Genomic DNA, 21,133 nt, shown 5'->3' on the forward strand with positions numbered 1-21,133 from the left:
CAGTGAGGTCTGCCGGCTTGAGACTGCTGGTTGTGAAGAGAACGTTATCTGGCGGGCCGCTCCCCTGGCCCCAACGTGCTAGAGTTTTGCTCCTTCTTGACAAGAAGCTCCGAGTTCCATCAACTGGGGAAATATTTCCTCCCAGTCCCTCCCACACCAAGTCATAGGGAACCTCTCTGCGTGGGTGTCTAAAGGAGCCTAAGGAAGTTAGGCGCCTAACTCAATGCAAGCTGGGCGCATAACTCCCTTGATCATCCTTGAAAAATCCCACCCTTTAACTTAACCTGTGAACTTCTGGCTGGACAGATAAAGGGTTCCAAAACAGCCCCAGCTCCTTTCCCACCGACTTCTCTGGGCACCGGGGCATGCAGCACCTCAAAAAAGCGCTTAGCACGTTGCCGGCTCCAGCCCTTGCTCCCCAGGCATAGGGAACAAAAGGCCATCGGAGGAAATTCCACTGTGTACTTTGCATGACACAACGGCTCATTTATGCACGCAAGTAACTGGATGCTCCATCACAGCCAATGCTCCTGCACCCGACCCTTCAGTGACCCCTGCTGGCAGAGGCTGAGTTTGCAACGTTGTGAACTGCCCTATAACCGGTGCTCCTGTCCCATTCCCTGCAGCGATCTCTGCTGGCAGTGGCTAGAATTGCAGCACCTCTGAGCTTCCAATAGCCTGGCTCCTGCACCCCAGAGCCTCTGGGAGGAAGAGGTGTAAATCAGCGCAGAAGTCAAGCCAGAGCTCTGCTGACTTACGCCGCTGAGGGCCTAGCCTCTATTTTTAGCATTTGTTAAATGCACGAAAACAAATGCACCACCATAGTGACGGGAAAAGACTGAAAGTCTCTGAATTACATCGGTGCTACACAGTTCTCTGGTGTTCACCACATCAAAGGAGTGGGTCGCTGGCGGTTTGCTGAAGTCCTGGGGGTGAGGTCTTTCTTACACACACACAAGGGTGGTGTTGTACGTGTTGTTGCTTTTGCCTCAGGGAATGGATGTTTGCAGGGGTGTAAGTAACCTGCTCTCCTCGGTGAGTGTGCTCTGTGGGTGAGCTGGCTGTTTGTGTTTGGGGGAAGATCTGTGTCGCTGTGACAGGAAGTTAGCTGCCTGTCTTGTCCTTTGGTTGAACAAATCAGTGGAATTCCTTTCACTGTATTGACGTGACGGGCTCTTACAAACATGCATGGACATGCCTGCTGCTGGCGTCCACTGGCGAATGGCGGTGCGTGTACACTTCTGTACTCAAGTTCTGGATCTCTGTCTGCTGCTTTCTCTGGAGCTGTGTGCATGGTGGAATCCCCTGTTTCTAGATCTCTGTGGTCATATTGCTATGGAGGTGCATGCATACTGGGGTACCTGGATCTCTGAACCCTTAGCTTGTTATGGAGGTGTAGATATACTGGGGTAGCCCAGTTCTGGATCTCTGCACTTGGATTGCTACGGAGGGTCACACACACTGGGGTATCGAGATCTCTGCACCCAGCTCGCAATGGAGGTGCATGCATTCTGGGTTCTGTGGTGTTGCTGGGTTGCACTTTGGAAAATGTCACTGCAGAACTGAGCCTAGGTCATAAAAAGGGCCCATTCATTAAATCAAGCCAGCAAACCAAGAAAACCTGATAAACCCCAGCATGTCACTGTGGCAGCTGTGGCAGACGCCGCGGCTAGTGCCTTTCCCAACCAGACCAATTCTCTGCCTTCTGGGTTGGGTTTTGAATGCCACGTGCCTGCTCCCCCTTGATCCCATCAGCCGGTTCGGCTGGAAGAGGCAGGAGCCCTGGATAGCCTCTTGCTGGGCCTCTGCTCTCTGGAACCTTCAGAGCAAAGAGGAAATCGACAGGGAATCCTGCCTTCGGCCTCATGCGAAACACACACTCCCCTGAAAGTGACTCTCTCCTTTTTAGTAGCCGATGTGGGGATAGCTCCCTCACCCCATGAGCTATGCCATCCACATGGTCCAGTAGGGGCAGGGCCCAGCCGCCCTGCTTCTAGCAATGCAGACCTCTACCATGTGAGTTAGAGGAGAATGAATCATCAGCTGTCGCTAGTAATAGGGCTTTTATTTACTGTAAACCAGCCACTAGGGGTGGTGATGGCACAGTACATTACAACAGGTACCCATGTGGGGTACCCCATGTTGTGGGGCTGTGCTGTGGGGCTGTTATGGAGGCGCCTATGTCCTGCAGTACCCCTATTCTGCTGCGAGGCTGCTAAGTATCTATGCACAGCGGGGCACACCCAGCTCCAAGAGTCTATCATCAGATTGCATGGATTGTTTGCAGGGAATCAGCCGCTCGCTCTCTGCGGATGGATGGACCCGTGGGGAACCCTGGCTCAGGGCCCCATTCCCCCTCTGTGTTGTATGTCGAGGGAGATCCAGCCAGGTGCAGTCTCTTTTGCTGTGACAAAGGGGAATTGTGGAGACCTCCCCCACATCCACAAATGCACCCCTTTGGATTTCACTATGGCCCCGGGAAAAGCTTTGCATCTTTCCCAGCTCGGAGCCAGTTCATTGATGGGAAAGGCCACATCTGAGGTCCCACAAAGCAAGCCAGATGCTCCCCCCCCCAGCACAGATCTCTCCTGATCCCCTCCCTTGCTGCCCCACCCACTAACCGGGTTCATGCAGGGGTCAAGGCCACTTCACTCCCCCTCCCCCGGCCCCCCGTGGGATTCCTTCCGATACTTTTTGCATCCTAACAGGAGGGCTACCAAATCCTCCATCTGGACTCTCTTTTTCTGGCAGGACAGGGGTGAAACAGGGGCCATCTCCCTGCATGCCATTGGCTAATCCCCTGTAATCCCCCTCACGTGAGGTCCCGGGAGAACGCGTGTGCCGAAAACTGCCTGTCAGAATGAAGGCTGCTGTCAGTGAACCTGCTGGAGCCAGGAGCTGCTCACCCCAATGCTGGGGACCTGAGAGCAGAGTGCACCGCCCGGGGCCAGAGGGGATGGGGAAGGACCTCTGAGGTTGGGGGGGGGGCATGGCAGGGCCGGCGAGGGCTCCCCGCAGCTGTGCTGGGCGGAGGAGGAGGTGATACCAGGTAAGTGCCACTTTCCAGCCTGGGGCTGAGACTCGGAGTCAGGCATCCCAGCCAAGTGAGCAGCAGGACCGAGGCCCTGGGTTCCCACCTCTGCCTCCTGCTGAGATCCGCTGGGATGCTGGATCTGACAGCCCGTGGCCCTCTGGGGCCAGGGCATGCCCCGAGGAGGGCCGTTGGCTAGGCAGACCTCTTGGTTTGCTGCCAGGCAATTTGCTGGGGGCACGCGGCGCTGTGTGTGCACATCGGAGTGAGAGAGAGACAATCCTCGTGTTGATTTTGTTGTGAATCTGCCCAAGGCTGGCGACAGGCATGTGCTAGGAATGGATTAAACCCGGCTCTGCGGAGTGAGGGCCGGCGTTTCCTGAGGGCGCTCTCTGTCTGTTTGCCTTCAGCCCTCTAGTGCCAGCTCCACACACCCCCTTCCACTCTCCTCTAGGAGCCCCAGTTGTTGTGGTGTCCCAGCTGGCTACTGCACATCACCTCCTCCCTTCGACAGGATCCCCTCAGGTGCCAGCCAGCCTGGAGGCTCCCAGGGAGATGCTGGCACTGGCTGGGAAGTCAAAGCTGTATGTGCATCAAAGACGGCAATCTGAAAGGAGACCCGGCTAACCCTGTCCACACACCCTCATGTCCCGGGAGCCTGCAGGGGGAGAAGAGTTGGGATCCTTGCTGGCAAGAGGCAGACAAAAGAAATAAGCTTCGGAGAAGAGGTGCAAAAATGACAGCGGGGCTGGAGGGGTTAATTTATCTGGAAAGATGGAAAGAGCTAACGGCTCAGTTGTTCCGCCCCTGTTGCAGTCAATTGACTTTAGCGGCCATAGGGTTTGTTACTATGGGCTTGCGCCGAAGGTCTGGGTCGACGCTGCTTTGGTTAAGTTGGAGCAACTTTTCTTAGGCCTTAGCCCCCACCCGCCCCTTTTCCTGCGTACTCCACTTCGCACAGTGTAGCAAGTCTGGACACGCTTATTTGGGTATAGAAGTGGCTCACGTTGAGCTGGTTTAATGCAGTCCGTCACTTGGCATTACCTGAATTGACACGAGATGCTTTTACTCTGCAATAAGAGCGTCCGCTCCCAAAGTCACGCTGAAATAACGAAATCCGTTTCGTTCCCACCTTGGGTTATTTTGCTGGCCGTCGGCAGGCAGGCTCTGCACAGAAGGCAGGAGAGCGGTAGATTTCCTGGAAAGCGCCGGGCTGGAGTTCCAAGTGCTCCACACCGACATCTGGGCTCAAAAGAACCCGGCATCCGGGGCACCTTATTTTGGTGCCTAAATCTGCCCTTTCGTGTGCACGAGGGAGAGAGACAATCACTGTCCCTCCTTGGAGCAGAGACAACGAGGGGGTAGCGCTAGGAGAATTTAGGTGGACTATCAGGAAGGATTTCCCGATGGAGGGTGGAATAGACACTCAAGGGAAGGGGGGGAATCTGGAGACAACTATAACCAGATGAATACAGCAGAAGAAACATGGGCCAGTCCTGCCCTACATGGACCTGAGGAGTCATTTCCGGCTTTCATTTCTATGAGAAAATACTGCCCTCCGCCCCCTGCACCCAGGCAGAGCCTCCACTCCTCTGCCCTCCGCCCTTTTAAAAAGATATCGTCCTTATTCGCCCAGTGCATAGACGACAGTGATCAGCGCGCTTGGGGGACGCACCTGGCCGGCTGGAAAGGCAGAGGCGGCAGTTTTTGTCAGGCTGGCCCCGGGGTGGGTTCTGCTCCCATCGGCGGTTAAATGGTCATTGCTGCTCCCTGCCTGCATTCTGTTACCAGGAGCCCTTTCCATCTGCTCCCAGCTGCAGCTTTTGTTTTCAGACCCCTAGGCCCGGGGGCCAATGCTCCTGCTTGCATCACGTTGTGTGTAAGCCGCGCAGGCCGTCGGCTGCGGGACGTCATGGTGGGTCAGTGATCCACTGGCTCCGGGGTATTTTCAAGTGTCCTTTGCTGCCTTCTTAAGCCACGGCTTTTGCGAGTGCAAGGATAGACAGAGGGATGGAGGACGGACTGTGCCTACGTTCTGGCCCAGCAAGTTACAGATTCTCCATTTCCTCGTGGCCAGTGCAGTCACTCCCGCCAGGACCAAACGAGTGGCTGGACAAGGCCGCCAGGTCAGAGGGGGATCAGGCCTTTTGTGTTTTCTTCCCGCTGCATAGCACGAAGTGCCCCCTGGCAGCTCTGCTTTACGTTCCAGCGACTCCTGCAGACCGCCCTTAGCGGGCGCTAACAAGCCCCTGGCTGTAGCTGAGATGCACACAAGACATTGAGCTCCTTAGGGGCAGGGGTGTTAGAGGTGGGAAATCCATCCCGTGTTAGCCTAGATCCCTGAGCTGGTTTCTTTGGGGTGCATCTGAGATTAAACAGCCACGCTTGAGCTGAGCCACAAGGACCCCCTAAAATCAAGGGTCCATTTTAGTCCAGGAGCAGCAGTCCGTCCCTCTCTTCCCCCATTCTTTTCTGGTCATTTGTTAGCAGTGGGTGAGGACGCTGCATACCCCTGTCTGTCCATCGCCGCCTCTTGTGTGCGCCAGCGTGATCCCTGGGCTTGCTTCCTTGGAGGGGATGGAGTGGCAGGGCCGGGCAGGAACAAGCTGGGGCATTAACCCCCGGCGTGTAATCCCGATGGAGAATTTGCTTCTGATCTGACCTGTGCCGGATTTACCCCAGGTTAACTCATTTGCTGTCAGGGGAGTTGACACACACAGAGATTCAGGCTCCTTGCATTGGGTGCCAGACATCGGGTGTAAGCCCCCATCTAGATTCCTGATGAGTCTGAGCCGAGCCCCTGGGGACAGTGACCCCTCCTCCACCCCCGGCCAGTTATTGCCTGGCCCCAGCACCAGATCCTGGGGCTGAGCGTGAGCAGTTCGCTCTTGTCCTCTTTGTGCCAGGCTCCCCCTATGCTGTGGCCAGCCTGAGAGGGAAGAGAGCGAGCGGCCGTGAGAGGGGAGCTCAGAGCCATGCTGCTATGGCGGGAGGCGGATTTCCAGAAGCGCTGCACCTACCTCGTGAAGGACCAGCCGTGCGAAATGCTGACGTGCCCCGAGCTCCCTCGTGCACAAGCCTCTTTGCCCCGAAACCTGGCCTTCCAGTGCAACAGCAGCAATAAGGTGAGTCACAAGCACCAACAGTTTGGTTGTTGCTGGAAGCCCTCAGCAACGCAATAGCAAAGGGACAAGAAGAGGGGCTCGTATCCCGGGGGGGGGGCGCCAGACCATTGAACTAGGCAGATAAACTGTCCACGTGCAAGACACTTGTGCACATGCTCACGCACGTACAAAACCACACACACACTGGTGCTCACGTGCTTGTGAACATACACACGGGCACGCTAGCGAACATGCTAACAGGCAGACACGCACACTTGTGCTCACACGCCTGCACGTGAACATACTAACATGCACATGCACCCCTGCATACACACGCAAATATGCACACACACACACACACACACACACCTGTGTGCATACTCATGCATTCCTGCACAGGAGTGCACCCGCTCACGCAAAGACACCCCCTCCCACAGCACACACAAGTTCACAGCCACTTCTCCAGAACACACCTGGGGCAACCACACAAATGCTCCCAGCGTCTTTATGTACCCAGCCAGGCCCACGCTGCTATCACACACCATCGGCTGCGCACGCCTATCGCACGCCATCAGCGGGAGCGCACACACAGGCGTGCACACAGACGGGCCGGCGTTCACGCTCCCGTCGCTCTGCTTCCTGCGGGGAGAGATGAAAGCAGCAGGGGCTGGGCGGTGCGGTGAGAGCCAAAGGCGCCCGAGCCTCCTGGGTGCGACCGAACCAAAGGAAGCTCCCGGGCAGGCCTGCGATGCTTGTATCTGCGTGTGGTGTTCACCAAGTGACAGCCTCTGGGCTCAGCTTCCTCCCATCAAAGCATGAAACAAGTCACGCAGCCCCCGAAGGCATTAACCTTCCTCTCCCAGCCCTCTCCTCCCTGTAACCTGGCTTTTGTGGGGCAGGTGCCCAGCTGGGGGTGGGGGAGAAACGGGACACCTCATCCCCTCCGACAGCGAGGCCTGGCCGCAGCCTGTGCCTGTAGCCGCCGGCAGGGCGAATGAGAGCTGTGGTGGGCGGTCTGACTGACTCCCTGGTTCTGACTCTCAGGTATCAACCCTCCGCCTTCACCCAGGAAGTGCCCTGGGAACTTGCCACCTTGTCTTTCTCTGCCCCCACAAAGGGCTGGGGGCAGGCGGAGGCCCTGGTAGCTATCCAAGCCGGGGGGGAGAGGGGGGGAGGCCTGCTTGCCTTCTCCACCCGGGGGTGCGCCCTCAGCCCTGCTGCCCTTCCGAGGGAGTCAGAGGCGGCAGGCAAGCCTGGAGCCAGAGGCGGGGGCAGAGCAGGGGACGGGGGTGTGCGCGTGGGGGGGGGGCGTCTCCTGACTTGTGTGTTGGTGGGAACATGGGCCACGTGGCTGCTCTTGGGATGTGCGTGAGAACTGATGCGGTGCAGGGGGCAAACCCTCCCCTGGGATTCCCCCGCACGCCACCAGCCTTTCCACCCTCCCTTGGAAGAGCTGGTTTCTATTCCCATCTGCCAGCAGGAAATGATGTGTGGGGGGGCGGGCAGGGGGGCTGCTGCTGGGAAGGGTGGAAATGCAGAGGAGGAACACTGCGAGTCTGGGCGCGGGGGAGGAAGGGGGTTCCGAGGAGTTGGGCCGGGCCAGGCAGCGAGCAGAGGAAGTGACAAGGAGGGAGCAGGGAGATTCCCGGCCCTTGCTCCGGCAGGGGTTTTCCTGCTGTATCAGCCTTGTCCCAGGCGGAAGGGGTGAGCTAACCATGCCCACGCTGGGATGGATCCGGGAAAGGCTGGGGTTTTCCTGGGTTTCCCGCCAGAGAAAGGCCCCGGTTTACTGCAGCAGATTTGCTCAGGCAGCCGGGGCAGGAGGTGCATTGATGTGCCCGGCGGGAATAGGCTGGGGTGGGAGACTCTCCTGGGCTGGAGTTCCTCGGCCCCCCGGGGGTAGCCTTGGGCATGCCGCACCTGTGGGAGTCTCACGCAGGTAGGGCCCATCCCCCTCCAGCCCAAGTCAAAGGCAAAATTACCATGGACTGAACTGGGGCAGGACCAGGCAGCCCCTGATCCAGCCTCTTCCACGCCCCTGCCTCCTGCCTGGGCATGTGCCACTCCCTGCTTGCAAGCACGCTCACACAGCGGATCCTGGCGCAGATGAGCACGCGCTGCTGTCTCCCTGGCTAACTGGAGGTGACTAACCAAGCCTGGCCAGCCCCTTGTGTACCTGGTGGAGACTGGGGCGGGGAGCAGAGGGGTGTGTGGGGATAGAAGGGGCAATGAGCCATGGTGACGAGCGGGGAGCCTGCCACCCCTTCTCTCCTCCCACTAGCCATGCTCTGCTCAGCCTGCAGCTGGGAACCAGGCCCCACCAGGTCGTGCTCTGCTTAACACGCCTGCCTGCCTGCTGCTCTGGACGGGGGAGAAATGGGGGGTGAGGAAGCACAGCAGAGGACGGACTGCACTGCCGTACAAGCTCCCTGCAGCGTGGAGGAAATCCCCCGGTTTGGGACGGCTCCTGGCAGCTCTACGCACCCGGGGCAGCCCATGAGGGCGAAGGGAACAGACGGGGGGTAGGCCAGGAATGAGCGAGAGAGAGCGAAGGTGCTGTTTGCGAGGGGTGGCGGGACGGCTTTCCCGTGCAGGCTCCGCTCCCACGGACACTGAGTTTGCCAGCAGGGCGCTGAGGTGGTGAGCACCTGTCTTCGCCCAGCGGGAGGAGGGTGCATTCAGGCTATTAACCAGCCACGGGCACGAGCTGCCCCCTCCGGCTCCCACGCCAAACCCCTCCACAGTGTGGGCCTGCTGGGAGCTGGAAATCATCCTCCCCCCGCTGCGCAGGCAGTTTGCACCCGGACCTGGATGTCACCAGCCTTTGGACCAAGGGAGGCCAGGTCCGGCTTGTTCCAGCCCAGGCCATCTCTGGGCATGCAGGAAGAGACACCCTGCCCTGTGCAGCTCTCCTCCTGCTAGGCCTGAGCCCCGGCCGGCCGGCGTCTCTGGGTGTAGCAGAGCCAGAGTGCTTTGGGGTGGCTCGGACCCCAGGAAGGGGCAGCTGGGGCCAGTTCCGGGTATTCTGATGGGAATCAGAAGCACTTTTCTTTCGCAGTCTGACGTGGCTCCTCCATGCTGCTCGCCCTGCCCTGCTCTGCCAGGAAGCCTCGGCCTAATCTCCTTTAGTGATCAGCGTGTCAGGGGCCTGGGCTAATTAATGCCAGACCCATCCCACAGACTGAGCTGTCCAGCACACCTGGGCCCACGTCAGCCCTTTGCACGGCTGCCGAAATCTGGCCTCCCCAGCTGGGTGGTAGCGGAGGTGACGAGGAGGCCTGCGACGGGGGGCTTTGGCTAGCTGCACAGGCACTAGTGGGGAGGGTCCGTGGAGCGTATTGCACGTGGGAAGAGGGTAGTGGGGGGAACAGTTTTCGGGGTGTGTGTGTTGGGGGCAGTTTTAGGGGCTGTGTGTGTGTCAGGCGCTCTATAAAGATTAAGGATCCAAGGCGGTTGCTGGGCTGTTTCCTGGAGCCCGTTCCCCGGCTGTGTCTGGGGGGGTGAGAGGAGTCCTGCCCGGCGCTGACCGCACGCTGGTGCCCCTGCAGGTGGTGGCGGTGCTGAGCCGAGAGTACATCCCGCAAGGCACGCGCTTTGGGCCGCTGGCCGGGGAGGTGTATGCCAAAGAGAACGTGCCAAAGAACGCCGACCGGAAGCACTTCTGGCGAGTGAGTAACAATCCGCGAGCACGGCTCCCGCCGGGGCCGGCCGTGAGCGGGACAGGGCTGGTCTGTTCTCTCCAGCCCCGGGGGCCATCGATTCCCAAGGGCTTTCGCCCACTGCTCAGGGCTATCTGTGCAGCCAGCCAGAGCGGGCAGCTTCCTGGGGGGGTGGAAGACTGCTCTTGCAGCCAGATACCCAGGGTGCCCGGGGTGGAGACAGGCCAGCGCCAGCCTGCTTCTGTCCCCTCCAGCAGCAACTGCCCCGGCCCTCCGCTCTTCCCAAGTCCCACTCAGTTCCACAGGCCCCAACCTTCCCTCCTGACCCACGACTCCGGGCCTCCTGCCCGTCTCCTGCCAGCTTCTCTTGGGGCAGGCTGGCTCAGAGGGCACGGGCTCTTAGGGTGCCCATGACTGGGAGAGCGAGTCACTGGCATCTTTCTGGAGCTGGGCACAGTGTGGGCCTGCACCCAGCCTCTGACACAGTCTCTGGGAGACACTCGAATCAGGGGACCTCTTTGCGGGCAGGTTTTGCTATCACCGGAGCACTCTGCCTCCATTTGCCCCCCCGTCCCAGCGCCGTAGCTGGAGGTTTTGGGGGTTGTGCCTTCCGCTCACGTAGCTGAAGGTTAACGCTGACACCAGTATCTGACTGAGCTGCAGCCCTACCCTGGGCCCGCAGTACAGACACCCCGAATGAGGATTTGCTCTTTTATCGCACCTTCCAGCAAAGCGCTTTCCGCACATCGGTGAATTAAGCCTCTCAATCCCCTCTGCAAGATGGATCAGTATCGCTACCCCCTGCTTTGACAGATGGGGAAACTGAGGCACGGAGCAGGAAAGTGACGCAACTCCTCAGGGGCAGGCATAGCAGCAGAACTCAGGAAAGGAGCCCCCTGTCCGACCACTCTGTCCTAGGTTATTTACACAGAGTAACCCGGAGGTGGGGAGGGGGAACTTTAGCTGGTGAAACTGGAAGCAAAAGCCCCTTTTTGCGTTCCCTGTCCATGCTGGGGATTTCAGATTGCTGTAAACACACCCCAGCGCTTGCAGGGGGAGTGTTTTGTTTTTTGTGGTTTTGCTTTGGTTCGTTTTTCTCGTTTCTTAAAAGGAAATAATCCCATGGCTGCGTGCCAGCCAGTACTTAGCCCCTGGCTTTTTATCAGCTCTTCCTGCTCTTCAAAGCACCAGGTGGCTCTCAGCTGTTTGCTTCCCTGTGTGGGAAAAAAAGGGAAAGGACCAGCCCTTTCTGGGCCCCTGCCCCGTCCCTCCTGCTGGGAGGCAGAGCTGAGTTTGCTGCCAAAAAAGCCGCAGAGGCGAAGGGCGAGGCTGCTGTGTTTGAAACCAAAACTCTCCCTGCGAGGGGTGATGTCAGCAGGGGCTGGGATAAAACTCCTCCTGTCCCCAGTTCTCTGGCAGTGACTCAGGGAGAACTCCACCGGGTGAGTGCGATAGGTTGAGAGAGAGATCACAGACGGGCTGTGGCGTCTCCTGGACTTGGCACCGCGTCGCTCTCAGCAGCGGGTCATGTCACAGATGCTCCATGTGCTCAGAACATTGGTTCTTACCACCTGGGGAGAGTCAGGACTCCTGGGTTCTGGTCCTGAATCTGAGAGCGAGCTCACGTCCGCAGATTGAAGCTGCAGCTGGGAGCCAGGATTCCTGGGTTCTGTTCCATTTGGACCCGACATGGAGCATGTCACTTCCCTCCTCTCTACCTCCGCTTCCCCTGTTTGTTAAACGGGGATAATGAAACTGATCTCCTAGTGGGAGACCACCTGCCCTACAGCTCAAAGGGCCATCCCCATCAGCAGATCGCTGACAAATCTAGTGGGCCCAGGAACAGCGTACCTGGATGGATGCACTGGCAGGGGATGCTCGTTTCGCTAAGGCCCCCCCCCCCGCCCTGTGGCTCACTGGGCTGTCTTTTCTCTTCTGCCTCCTACAGATTTACGCCCCCGGGGGCGAGCTTCACCATTTCATCGACACCTGCGACCCGCGGCGCAGCAACTGGATGCGTTACGTTAACCCCGCCCCTGCCGCCCCGGCCCAGAACCTGGTGGCCTGCCAGAATGGCCTGGAGATTTACTTCTACACCCTGAAGCCCATCGTGGCCGGTGCCGAGCTGCTGGTGTGGTACAACCGCGAGTTTGCCGAGCGCTTGCAGTGCCCGCTTCCCGGGGAGCTGGCAGAGGAGCTCGGTGAGGAGTGTCGGGGGGGATTGGTGTGGCTGGCATGCCACCGTATCGGAGATGGGGGGGGGGAAATGTGTGACTCATGCAAGAGGACAGTTCCCCAAAAGAGGGGGGTGGCATATGGGGTTGGAGCATCTTAGAGAGAGGGGTGAGCCAGGAAACTTGGACTGAAATCCTGGGCAACTGGTTCAGCTCCATCTCTGCCCCAGAAGGATGGAGCAGAATGGCTTCTTCCCAGAACCCTTGGGCAGGAGAACTGGGCCGGATCTCCCGCTGTGGAGCTCTCCGGCCCTCTTTGCTCTCAACCTGGCATTCCTCTCCCTGCATTGCCACGGCTGCTTCCAGGGAACCGACAGCCTTCGCTGAACCGACGCAGTAAGGGACTCCGGGGTTCAGCGTTCAGCCTGGATCTAGGCCAGCTCAATCCTTATTTCATCCAAACCGCTCTAGTAAGCGGTCTGAGCCGCAATCTCCAAACCAGCTCCCAGGTAATGGGAGCACGGCAAGGGTTAAACACAGGGGGGATGTATAGGAGTATATTCATTCCGCTTTAGAGGAGGAATCTGGTGTTCTAGGCGCCCTCTCCCATCCTGTCTAATCCAGCTTTATCATGTAGCATATCTGTCTATTCATCCATCAGATCTCAGTCCTTGCTGTTGTAGTGACAGCCACACAGGTGTCCGCACGCCATGGTGCTGGTGCAGAGGTAGTGTTAGCCCAATGGGGGCCCTAAACAGGAATATTTGGGGGGGGGGCTGCGTGCTAATTGTATTATTCCCACAAAGCTAAAACATACCAGCCCAGCGCACCCTAGCCCACTTGTGAACTAAGATGAACGGTATTTGGGGGTAATGCTAAATCGGGGGCCCCTTGAGCTGCCAGGGGCCGTAAGCAGTAGCTTAGTCTGCTTATGTCTAGCTGAAGAGAGGAAATGGGACCAGAGGCCTTTCGCAAAGTGGGTGGCCTTAGCTGGGCTGAGGATCCCGCATGGCGTCTCGCAGCACCCCTCCTAGCACCCCCCCTTGGCGCCCTGGGTTCCACAGCCCTCTGCTCGCCAAGGGGCCGGGGGATCCTCAGCGGGTGTCATCAGCCTTGCTCCAGGCCAGCTGAGGAGCTGTCCCGACCTCTGAAAAGTGAATTTGGCACTGGTGAAAGCTGCAGGCCTGCGGCTGGTCCCCCGGGGGTGGAAACCTCACTGACAACCCAGGAGCTTGCGAGGTCCCCGTTCGAGATGGTGGGAATTTCCACCGGATGAACCCAGCCACATGGAAACAGGGGCCTCGATGGAAGCCCCAGCGGGTGTGTGCGTGTGTGTGTATCCCTGACAAAAAGGCTCACCCGCACGCACAGCCAGTACCAGGAACATGTGCAGTAACACACGTGCTTGCTTCTTTCTCTCCAGAGCACGATGGTATCAGGAAATCCACCGCAGAGGCCCCCACCGCGCCGCGGCCTAAACCGCCGCGAGGGGCCGCTGCTGACAACCCAAAGCTCACAGCTAAGTACACAAAGAACGAGGAGGAGGAGGAGGAGGAGGAAGACAGCGGCGAAGAGGAGAGCGTTGACGTCGAAGAGCTGGACGGAGACGCGCCGTCCAGCCCAACGGGAAACCAGTGTGCGGCTCTGAGCAGGCAGCTCCCCCAGGAAGTCAAGCAGTGGCCCCTGGGGCCGGGCCCTGGCCCCAGCACACCGGGCGAGGAAGGTGCAGCCAAGACGTCCAACCCTCCAAGCCAAAGAGCCGCGAGCCCCAGGAACCAGCCGGTCCTCAACTGCTGCCCGTACGGCCCGACTACCTCACTGCGCAAGGAGCTGCAGCGCTGCCTTAGCAGCCTCTACCCCTCCTGCCCTCTGTATTTGCCAACGGGCCACTTGCCCCAGCCGTATCTTTATGCCTGCAGCACCGTCCCCGCCCACTACCCCCGGTTTGTACCGCCCCCCCACGCCTCGCCCTTCCCGCCGGCGCTGCCCCTGTGCAGGGTAGGGGAAGTCACTCCCTGGGGTGTGCCGTCACAGGATCCCCAGGCGTACACCTGTGCCCTGGGGGACGGGGCATCTCCATACTCAGGCCTCTACGGGGCTGCCTTGTCTCCAATGCTGCCTCATAGGAAGCAGGAAGCCCACGAGCTCCAGAAGCCACCGGAGGCTTTAATCTCCGTCCATAGCGGCACCTTCTCCTTCCCGGGCTCTGGCTACAGAGCGAAGCAGCATTCCTCCCCTGCTGTGGGCACCTCACATACCCCTGAAGTTCAGCAGCAGAAACCTACCTCCCTGCTCGCCCAGCAGCTCCAGGCCATCAATCTCAGCATGCCAAAGACCTGCCGGCCGGCCGGCCGCGTGGGCCTCAGGCCCGTGCCCTACCCTCTGACGAAGCAGAACGGCAAGATCAAATACGAGTGCAACGTCTGCACCAAGAGCTTCGGGCAGCTCTCCAACCTCAAGGTACCAAAGAGCCACTCTCCCGCCCCCCTCCGTCAGCCGGCGCCTCGCCCCCTCCAGACCCACCCTCTCACCTCTGCAGAGGCAGCGTGATCTAGCGGATAGGGCACGGGACCGGGACTCCGGAGACCTGGGTTGCATGCCTAGTGCTACCTGCTTGGTGACTTTGGGCCGGTCACTGTCCCTGCTTTGTGCCTCTGTGGGGATAATGATGCTGACTTCTCTCTGCTGTGAGATAAGTCCCCCGGGCGGCAAGGGACCACGCTCCCCCATTCTCCCTCCACATCCACCCCCAGATGAGGACAGCCCAATTCAGAGGGAAAGTCCCCTCTCAGAGCAAGAGGCTCCATCACCTAATGGAAATTTCTCTCACTTCTCTCCTTCCGTCCCTCACTCCTCTCAAACCCCTGACTTTTCCCATGCTCTTACTCCTGCACTTTCCCACCGTTCCCTCTCCTCCCCTTCTGTTTATTTCCCCTTCCACATCTTTCTTTCTTTCTTTCCCTCCCCGCCCCTGCCCCGCCCGGCTCCCTGCCCGGCTCCCTGCAGGTCCATCTGAGGGTGCACAGCGGCGAGAGACCCTTCCAGTGCCACATCTGCAAGAAGTCCTTCACGCAGCTGGCTCACCTGCAGAAGCACCACCTGGTGCACACCGGCGAGAAGCCTCACGAATGCCTGGTAGGTGACGCTTCCTCCCTCCTGCGACCGGCCCCAGTGCTGGGGAAGGGGGCCCAGGGCCCATCTGGATCCACAAGGGCTCATGTGGTTGACTCCGAGGTCTGGGCAGGCGGGGCCACTGGCATCCAAGTGGGGAGCAGAGACCCACCTGGGCCTCGGTTTCTGGGCATTGGGAGGGTGGATAATGGTTGTGGGGGGACGAGTCCTCAGCTGGACCCCAATTTCTGGGGCAAGAGCCAAGGACAGCAGAAGCCCTGGGCGGACACAGGGACAAATTCTGCCTTGGCCTGAGTGAGCCCAGCTCCATTGTCTGGGTTTGAGTCGCTCCCACTGAGGCACTAGCCAGGTGGTGGGGCCAGGGGCTGAGCCCAGGGGCTGTGGCGGGCCGGCCGGCTGTGGGGCTGACACGACTCCCCCGCCGTAGGTCTGCCACAAGCGCTTCAGCAGCACCAGCAACCTCAAGACCCACCTGCGGCTGCACTCGGGCGAGAGGCCGTTCCAGTGCCGCCTGTGCCACTGCCGCTTCACCCAGTACGTCCACCTCAAGCTGCACAAGAAGCTGCACGAGCGCAAACGCCTGCACCGCTGCCCCAGCTGCCCCCGGGCCTACATCCACCCCTTCAGCCTGGCGCTGCACCGCCGCGGCTACTGCCCGCTGGCCCCGGGCCCCGCCGGCCCCCCTGCCCATCTCGGCTGCTTCAACAACATGATCGACCACTTCGACTTCAGCCTGGATGCCGAACGCCTGGAGGGGGAAGGGGCCGACCCTGCCTGGGTTGCCGGGCTCCTGGAGAACCTCATCCGGAGGGAACTGGAGACAGACAGGCACGGGCAGCTCCTCAGAGACAAGGGCCCCTGCTCCCCCGGCCCCCACAAACAGCTGCCGCTCCTGCCCCTGTCCCACTACGGTGTGTCTGTCAAGCAGGAAAACACCCCACTGCAGCCGGCCTGACCCGCACCCTTCACTGGGACTGGGCCCCATGGCCACTGGCTGGCTTTGGGGAGCTGTGGTTCCCCAGGCCAGGGCTCGGCGACGGACCGAGCCCCTGCCGATGAAAGCCAGGACTCCCATGGGCTCCGTATGTTCCCCTCCAGGTCCCACGAACCGGCCGTGGGGGCCAGAGGCTGGGTTAGGATTTCAATAGGGGCCACGGATGTGTCCGCCGGTGCCAGGGAGCTGTGGGTGGCGCCTCCCGCTCTGCAGGCTGTGCTAGAGAGGGGTTTGTGTCCCTCCACGCTGAGCGGGGGCTGATACCTGGGCTCCCGGCTGGGGAAGCTGAGGCTTTCAATGAGCTCCAGCCCTACAGCAGCGCCCTCAGCTTAGGGGTCTGTAGGGTGCTCTGCCAGGGATCCAGGGAAAGCCCGGACAGCCCAACCCTTCCCTGCGGTGCCTGGGATCTCTCTCCAGGCCACAGGTAAGGGGCAGGTCAAGGCTGTCTGTCCCAGCTCTGCGGGAGCTGCGCTGTCTGGGTTATCTCCGTGAATGGCCCAGACCTCCCCTTGAAAAGTGACACGCCAGGAGCCTTGGGCAGGGTGGCAGGAACCCCGGGCTGGCCGAGAAGCAGCCCCGAGCAGCTCTGCCGTCCCAGTGGGACTTGGTTTCCTTCAGCACTGCAGCGGCTTCCGGCCCCCAAAGCCCTGTACAGAGATACCAAAAACTGCCTGGGGTCCGCCAAGCCCCTCCCAGCTCCAAAGCAACCCCATTGCCCGCCGGCGGCTCCTGCAGGCTCTTCCCCCACCGCCAGTGCCACAGCCTGGGAATCTGCGATTAACCCTCTAAGTGCCACACGTCGGGTTGCGCCCACAGGCCCTCAGGGTGCAATTCGAGCAACAAGAAGGTGCAAAACCAAGGGACTCCTCTTAGGTCCCCCAGCCCTACCTGCCCATGGGGCGGGGGTGCATAGGAGCAAGCCTTCACCCCAGTCTATAGAAAGAGCTTTAATTGCTCCAGTCCCCCACCTTAGGGGGCAGGGAGCTGCACTCAGTACGAGCCAGGGACCCCCCCTGGTCTATGGAAAGAGCTTTAACTTCTCAGGTGCCCCCTCTGATCTCGGGCTGGGCCCCACTGCCTGGTCTATGACCGTCTCAGGAATCTCTGAAGGGGCCGCTGCCCTTGCATTTGACTGTGCCCTTGTTTTTATTTATTTCGCGGGTGGCTGCAGCCCTTTCTCTGTGTATGTCGTGGGCAGTTTGTTGCAGATTTAATGTTGGTGTCGCGTGGGCTGTCCTGGGAGCATTGACATGGAAGGAGTGAGAAAGTGGGGCCAGTTGGGGCCGGATCCCTGGGGAAGATGGGTCGGGGGAAGGGAAGATGGCAGCTTGGGGGTGAGAAGGGGGGGCCCCGTTTAGCCCAGGCACAATGTTCTACACCCGTTAGCTGCTAGATCTCTGTCTAGTGCGGAGCTCCTGGGACACCAGCCCAGCCCTGTGGAAACCCTTAGAAGGAGAACGGGCCCTCTGGGGCCCCCCATTGCTTTTCTGCTCCACACTCACCGGTCTGTCCGCTCGCCCCATAGCTCCTGCACGTCCTTTCTCCAGCACCCTCCATGGCCAGCAGCCTGCCTCCATGCTTCAGGATAGCCCCCCCTCTCTTGCCCGTTGCATGCCTTGCCTCGACACTCCTGCACCCCCCTCGCATTCTGCCCCCTGCCGCTGCACCCCCTCACGCCCTTCGGCTCTGTACCCTTCCTATCTGCAGGCTCGGCCCTCCATCCCCGGCACGCTGCGCGCCCTCCACACCCCGCAAGCCAGTGCGAGTCTCAGACGCCACATCAGAAGCTTCTGCTGATCGAGAACGTTAAGCCCTTTGCTTTAACAGATGCAGGCTCCAGTGCCCGGCCCTGCCACGCCTGGCACCATGGAGCGGGCTGGGGCTGGGGGTTGGCATTCCAATGTTTCGCGTCAATAAAACTTTCTGCCTTTGTAGTTTTACAAACTTCTCTGAGGAACAAACCTCTTTTCTGGGGCCTTTTGGTTTCCATGTGTCAGTTACCCAAGCACCGGGGAGCTGTATTCCATGGGGATGCTCTGAGTTCTCCTCCCGGACAGCAGTGCCCTCCGCTTGCGCCCCCAACCACGGACCAATAGATTCTTCACAGCCACGGGTGGCCAAGGCATTGCCCCCAGGATATAATACAGCCCATCAAGCTGTATATGGTCGGTGGGTATCCTTTCACCTTTAATACAGAGGTCTGGCCTGCATGGATGACAGCCTCCAGCATGCCACATTGCATGGCCGGCTAACAGCAACCAAACCTCATGCTTCAGGGTACCAGCTGTGTGCTGCAGGGGTCAGGAAGGAATCTGCTTTTACCAGACATACAGCATTCTGTGGTTACCAGGTGCATTCTGGTTTGTATTCCACCCCCTTCCACTAAAGAACTAGATTATGGCTTCTGCCAGGGGCAGGATATTGCATAAGATGGACTAATGTTCTGATCTGTCATAGCTAGTCCATGATGAAGGGCTGGAACAGAGACCTGGGCTGGGACCCAGATCTCTTGGGTTCCTTTCTTGATTCTGCACTGAGTGACTTTGGGCCAGTCACTTCATCTCTGTGCCTTGGTTTTTCCACCAGTAAGATGGGCATAATGTAATAGACTGGTTAGTGTCCCTGTGGACCACTGTGCTGTCCTGGCTGGGATAAAAACGGCTCTACTGTGTATCAGAGACCCTATACTGCTGACAGCTACTAGGGGTTCTTCTATAGCTCAAGCAACTGGGCCTGTGATTTTAGAGCAGGAGAACCTTGGTTCGGACCTCAAAGCTGGTTGCCCTTGGCTTAGTTACAATGCTCACCTGCAGCAAAGAGGTGCGGTGGGGGTTGATCAAGGGGGATATGTTTGTAAATGGCTTTTGGGGCTTCAGACGGGGGGGCCCTAGGAGCAGCTTTCAGAAGCGTTTCCCGAACTGTTGAGCAAACCCCGTAGGGAGCGGAGGGGTCTTGCGTGTGGTGTGTGATGAGGGAAGTAGCTGCTCAAGTCCAAGGGGAAGTGCTCCGCTTACGCCATGGCTTCGTGTTTCCTCTTCAAGCCTGGGAAACAGTAGGTTCCCCATCGCGGCCCAGGGATGGGAGCTCTGCCTGCCCGGCACCTCTCGATAGGGTCGAGGCATCAGCCACGTGACTGGCCCTCCTGGGCTGCGCAGGGAGCAGGCTTTGAACCCCAGCTACAAGCCTCGCGCTCACCCCGAGAGGCCGAAAGTGGGCCACAAGCTCCCAATACCTCGCCGAGTCCAGGGGGCACTGTAGGGAGCGGGGCAAAAGCTCTGCGTGTGTTGGGGGAGCATCCCAGCTGCTCCAGCCCCCGCCTCCAACCGGAGCAGGAGTTTCCTAGTGGAGGATGAAACCTTTTTCCGTGGCTCCCCCTGTGAAGTGGCGGCATCTCTCCGGCTCCCGGCGCTGTTTGCAGGCTGTGTCGCCTCTTAGTATAACCGCCCCCCCGCCCACACACCAGCATCTCACCCCCGGAGGCAGCTCTCGCCGTCCGGCAGCTGCTGCCTAAAGTCTTGTGGGCGCGTGACTCATGTCTGGCTGACTTCCCCCCGCGCCGCCCCAGCCCGGGCTGAGTGGGCAGATAGTGGGCTGGGCCCAGCCCCTCTGCCCGCCACTTCGACAGGAAGAGCTGAAGGAAGCAGCAGCCCTGAGCTTTCACCTTTGCTGCGCTCTGAGAATTCCCCTCACTTACCAGCAGGCCTGGTGACTAACGCGAGCGAGCGCGTGGTGCGCAGGGTGGGCAGGTACCCAGCTGGCTAATGACTGGGCCTTCCTAGAACTCACTGGCTGCAGGCTGGGGAGTGAATTAACCCGTCGTTCACCAGCCACACAGGACTGAGGGCTCAGGGGAGCCGGCACGTTATAGGCCCGATCCTGCCCTTTTGAAAGCCACGGGAGTTTTGTCATGGACGTTACTAGGTGCAGGAACAGGGCCTGGGTCCTCTCTTGTGGCCCAGTCGTGCGGGGTGCAGAGCCTCTTCCGGCAGGGGGCTGAGGTACCCTCAGATTTCCTTGGGAGCTGAGGGGTGCTAAGGAAGGCCAGAGGCCTCAGCGTCGGGACATTGGGACTTAGTTCCTGGCTCTGCTGCTGGCTTCCAGGGTTGCCTGGGGCAAGTCATGTCACTGCTCTGTGCCTCAGTTTCCTCATCTCTAAAATGGGGTTCATGATAGGTAGACCAGCCATTTATTTACCCTTGGTCTAGCCAGGGGCTGGTCTGGAGGGATTGGTCTGACTTCAGTGTCGGAGGACAGAGAGAGATCACTACCGGACCGGCAGAGTAAGACTTCCCCACCTGGAATCTCCCTCCCTATGTCACAGAGCTCGGGCTGGCGGTGCGGACTCCAGACCAGCGCTGTGGGACTGCATAACCCCTAGCTGAGTCACGGACGGGCTCATTAGGCTCTCCCAAGCTGCCGCTTCAGGGGAAAGGCCCCTGATTCCCCCTCCTTGCCCTGGGCGGTATCTTTCGGGTGCAGCGCTGAGAGCTCTGACTGTGCAGAGGGCTGCCTGCCAGCTTCCCATCTGAAAGCTCTGCAGCGAGCTGAGCCGCCTGCTTCAAGGAGCAAGCTTCCTCCTGCGATGGAGACGAAACCAGGGAGGCTGGGAGAAGGGAAAGGCACCTGCCCTGTCTCCACACCTCCTCAGCTCAGCTCAGGAATCCTCCTCCGGCCTCAGCAGCCGCTGGGTGTGCCTGCCCGGGAGAGTTAGCCAAACAACGGGGGTTTGCCTGCTAAAAACTGCAGCTAGAAGGGAAGGCTGGGGCTGAAACGGAAGCCGTATTTACTGCTTCACATGTCAAAGGCTTTACCTGTTTGTCCTTCTTTTCTGTACCTTCAGGCAAAGGTTAAAGGGCTGGTTAATGCTGTGTTTGCCGGGGGGTTGAGGGCTCTGTATACCAACCCCCGGCCCTTGTTTCACTGGGTGGTGTTGGATAGTGACTGGGTTAGGTGGCCACTTTTAGCCCGTTTATTTCATCAAACTGAACACACGATCCTGTAACTCCCCTTGCTTCGGCCCGCAGCTGCAGTGCCACCTG

At 59.6% G+C, this 21,133-nt stretch overlaps 1 protein-coding gene across 1 annotated transcript; it reads left to right on the plus strand.

Annotated features, from left to right (window-relative positions):
- The first annotated feature begins 1,221 nt into the window (after positions 1-1,221).
- On the plus strand, positions 1,222-16,173 carry ZNF683 (zinc finger protein 683). The gene is made up of 7 exons (XM_067543352.1): positions 1,222-1,227; positions 5,968-6,156; positions 9,684-9,803; positions 11,743-11,995; positions 13,392-14,428; positions 14,975-15,103; positions 15,528-16,173. Exons 1-7 carry the CDS (start codon positions 1,222-1,224, stop codon positions 16,053-16,055), a joined length of 2,262 nt encoding a protein of 753 aa, XP_067399453.1. The 3' UTR covers positions 16,056-16,173.
- The last annotated feature ends 4,960 nt before the right edge of the window (positions 16,174-21,133 follow it).

Source organism: Emydura macquarii, unplaced genomic scaffold (assembly GCF_026122565.2).
Source record: "Emydura macquarii macquarii isolate MOO-44397 ecotype Brisbane River unplaced genomic scaffold, CSIRO-AGI_Emac_v2 contig_820, whole genome shotgun sequence".
Lineage (NCBI taxonomy): Eukaryota > Metazoa > Chordata > Testudines > Chelidae > Emydura > Emydura macquarii.

Bases quoted from the DNA above. Each gene is read 5' to 3' on its own strand.
- ZNF683 (XM_067543352.1), top strand. The intron at 9,804-11,742 runs GTGAGTAACAAT...TGCCTCCTACAG, and splicing joins ACCGGAAGCACTTCTGGCGA to ATTTACGCCCCCGGGGGCGA. The intron at 15,104-15,527 runs GTAGGTGACGCT...CCCCCGCCGTAG, and splicing joins AGAAGCCTCACGAATGCCTG to GTCTGCCACAAGCGCTTCAG.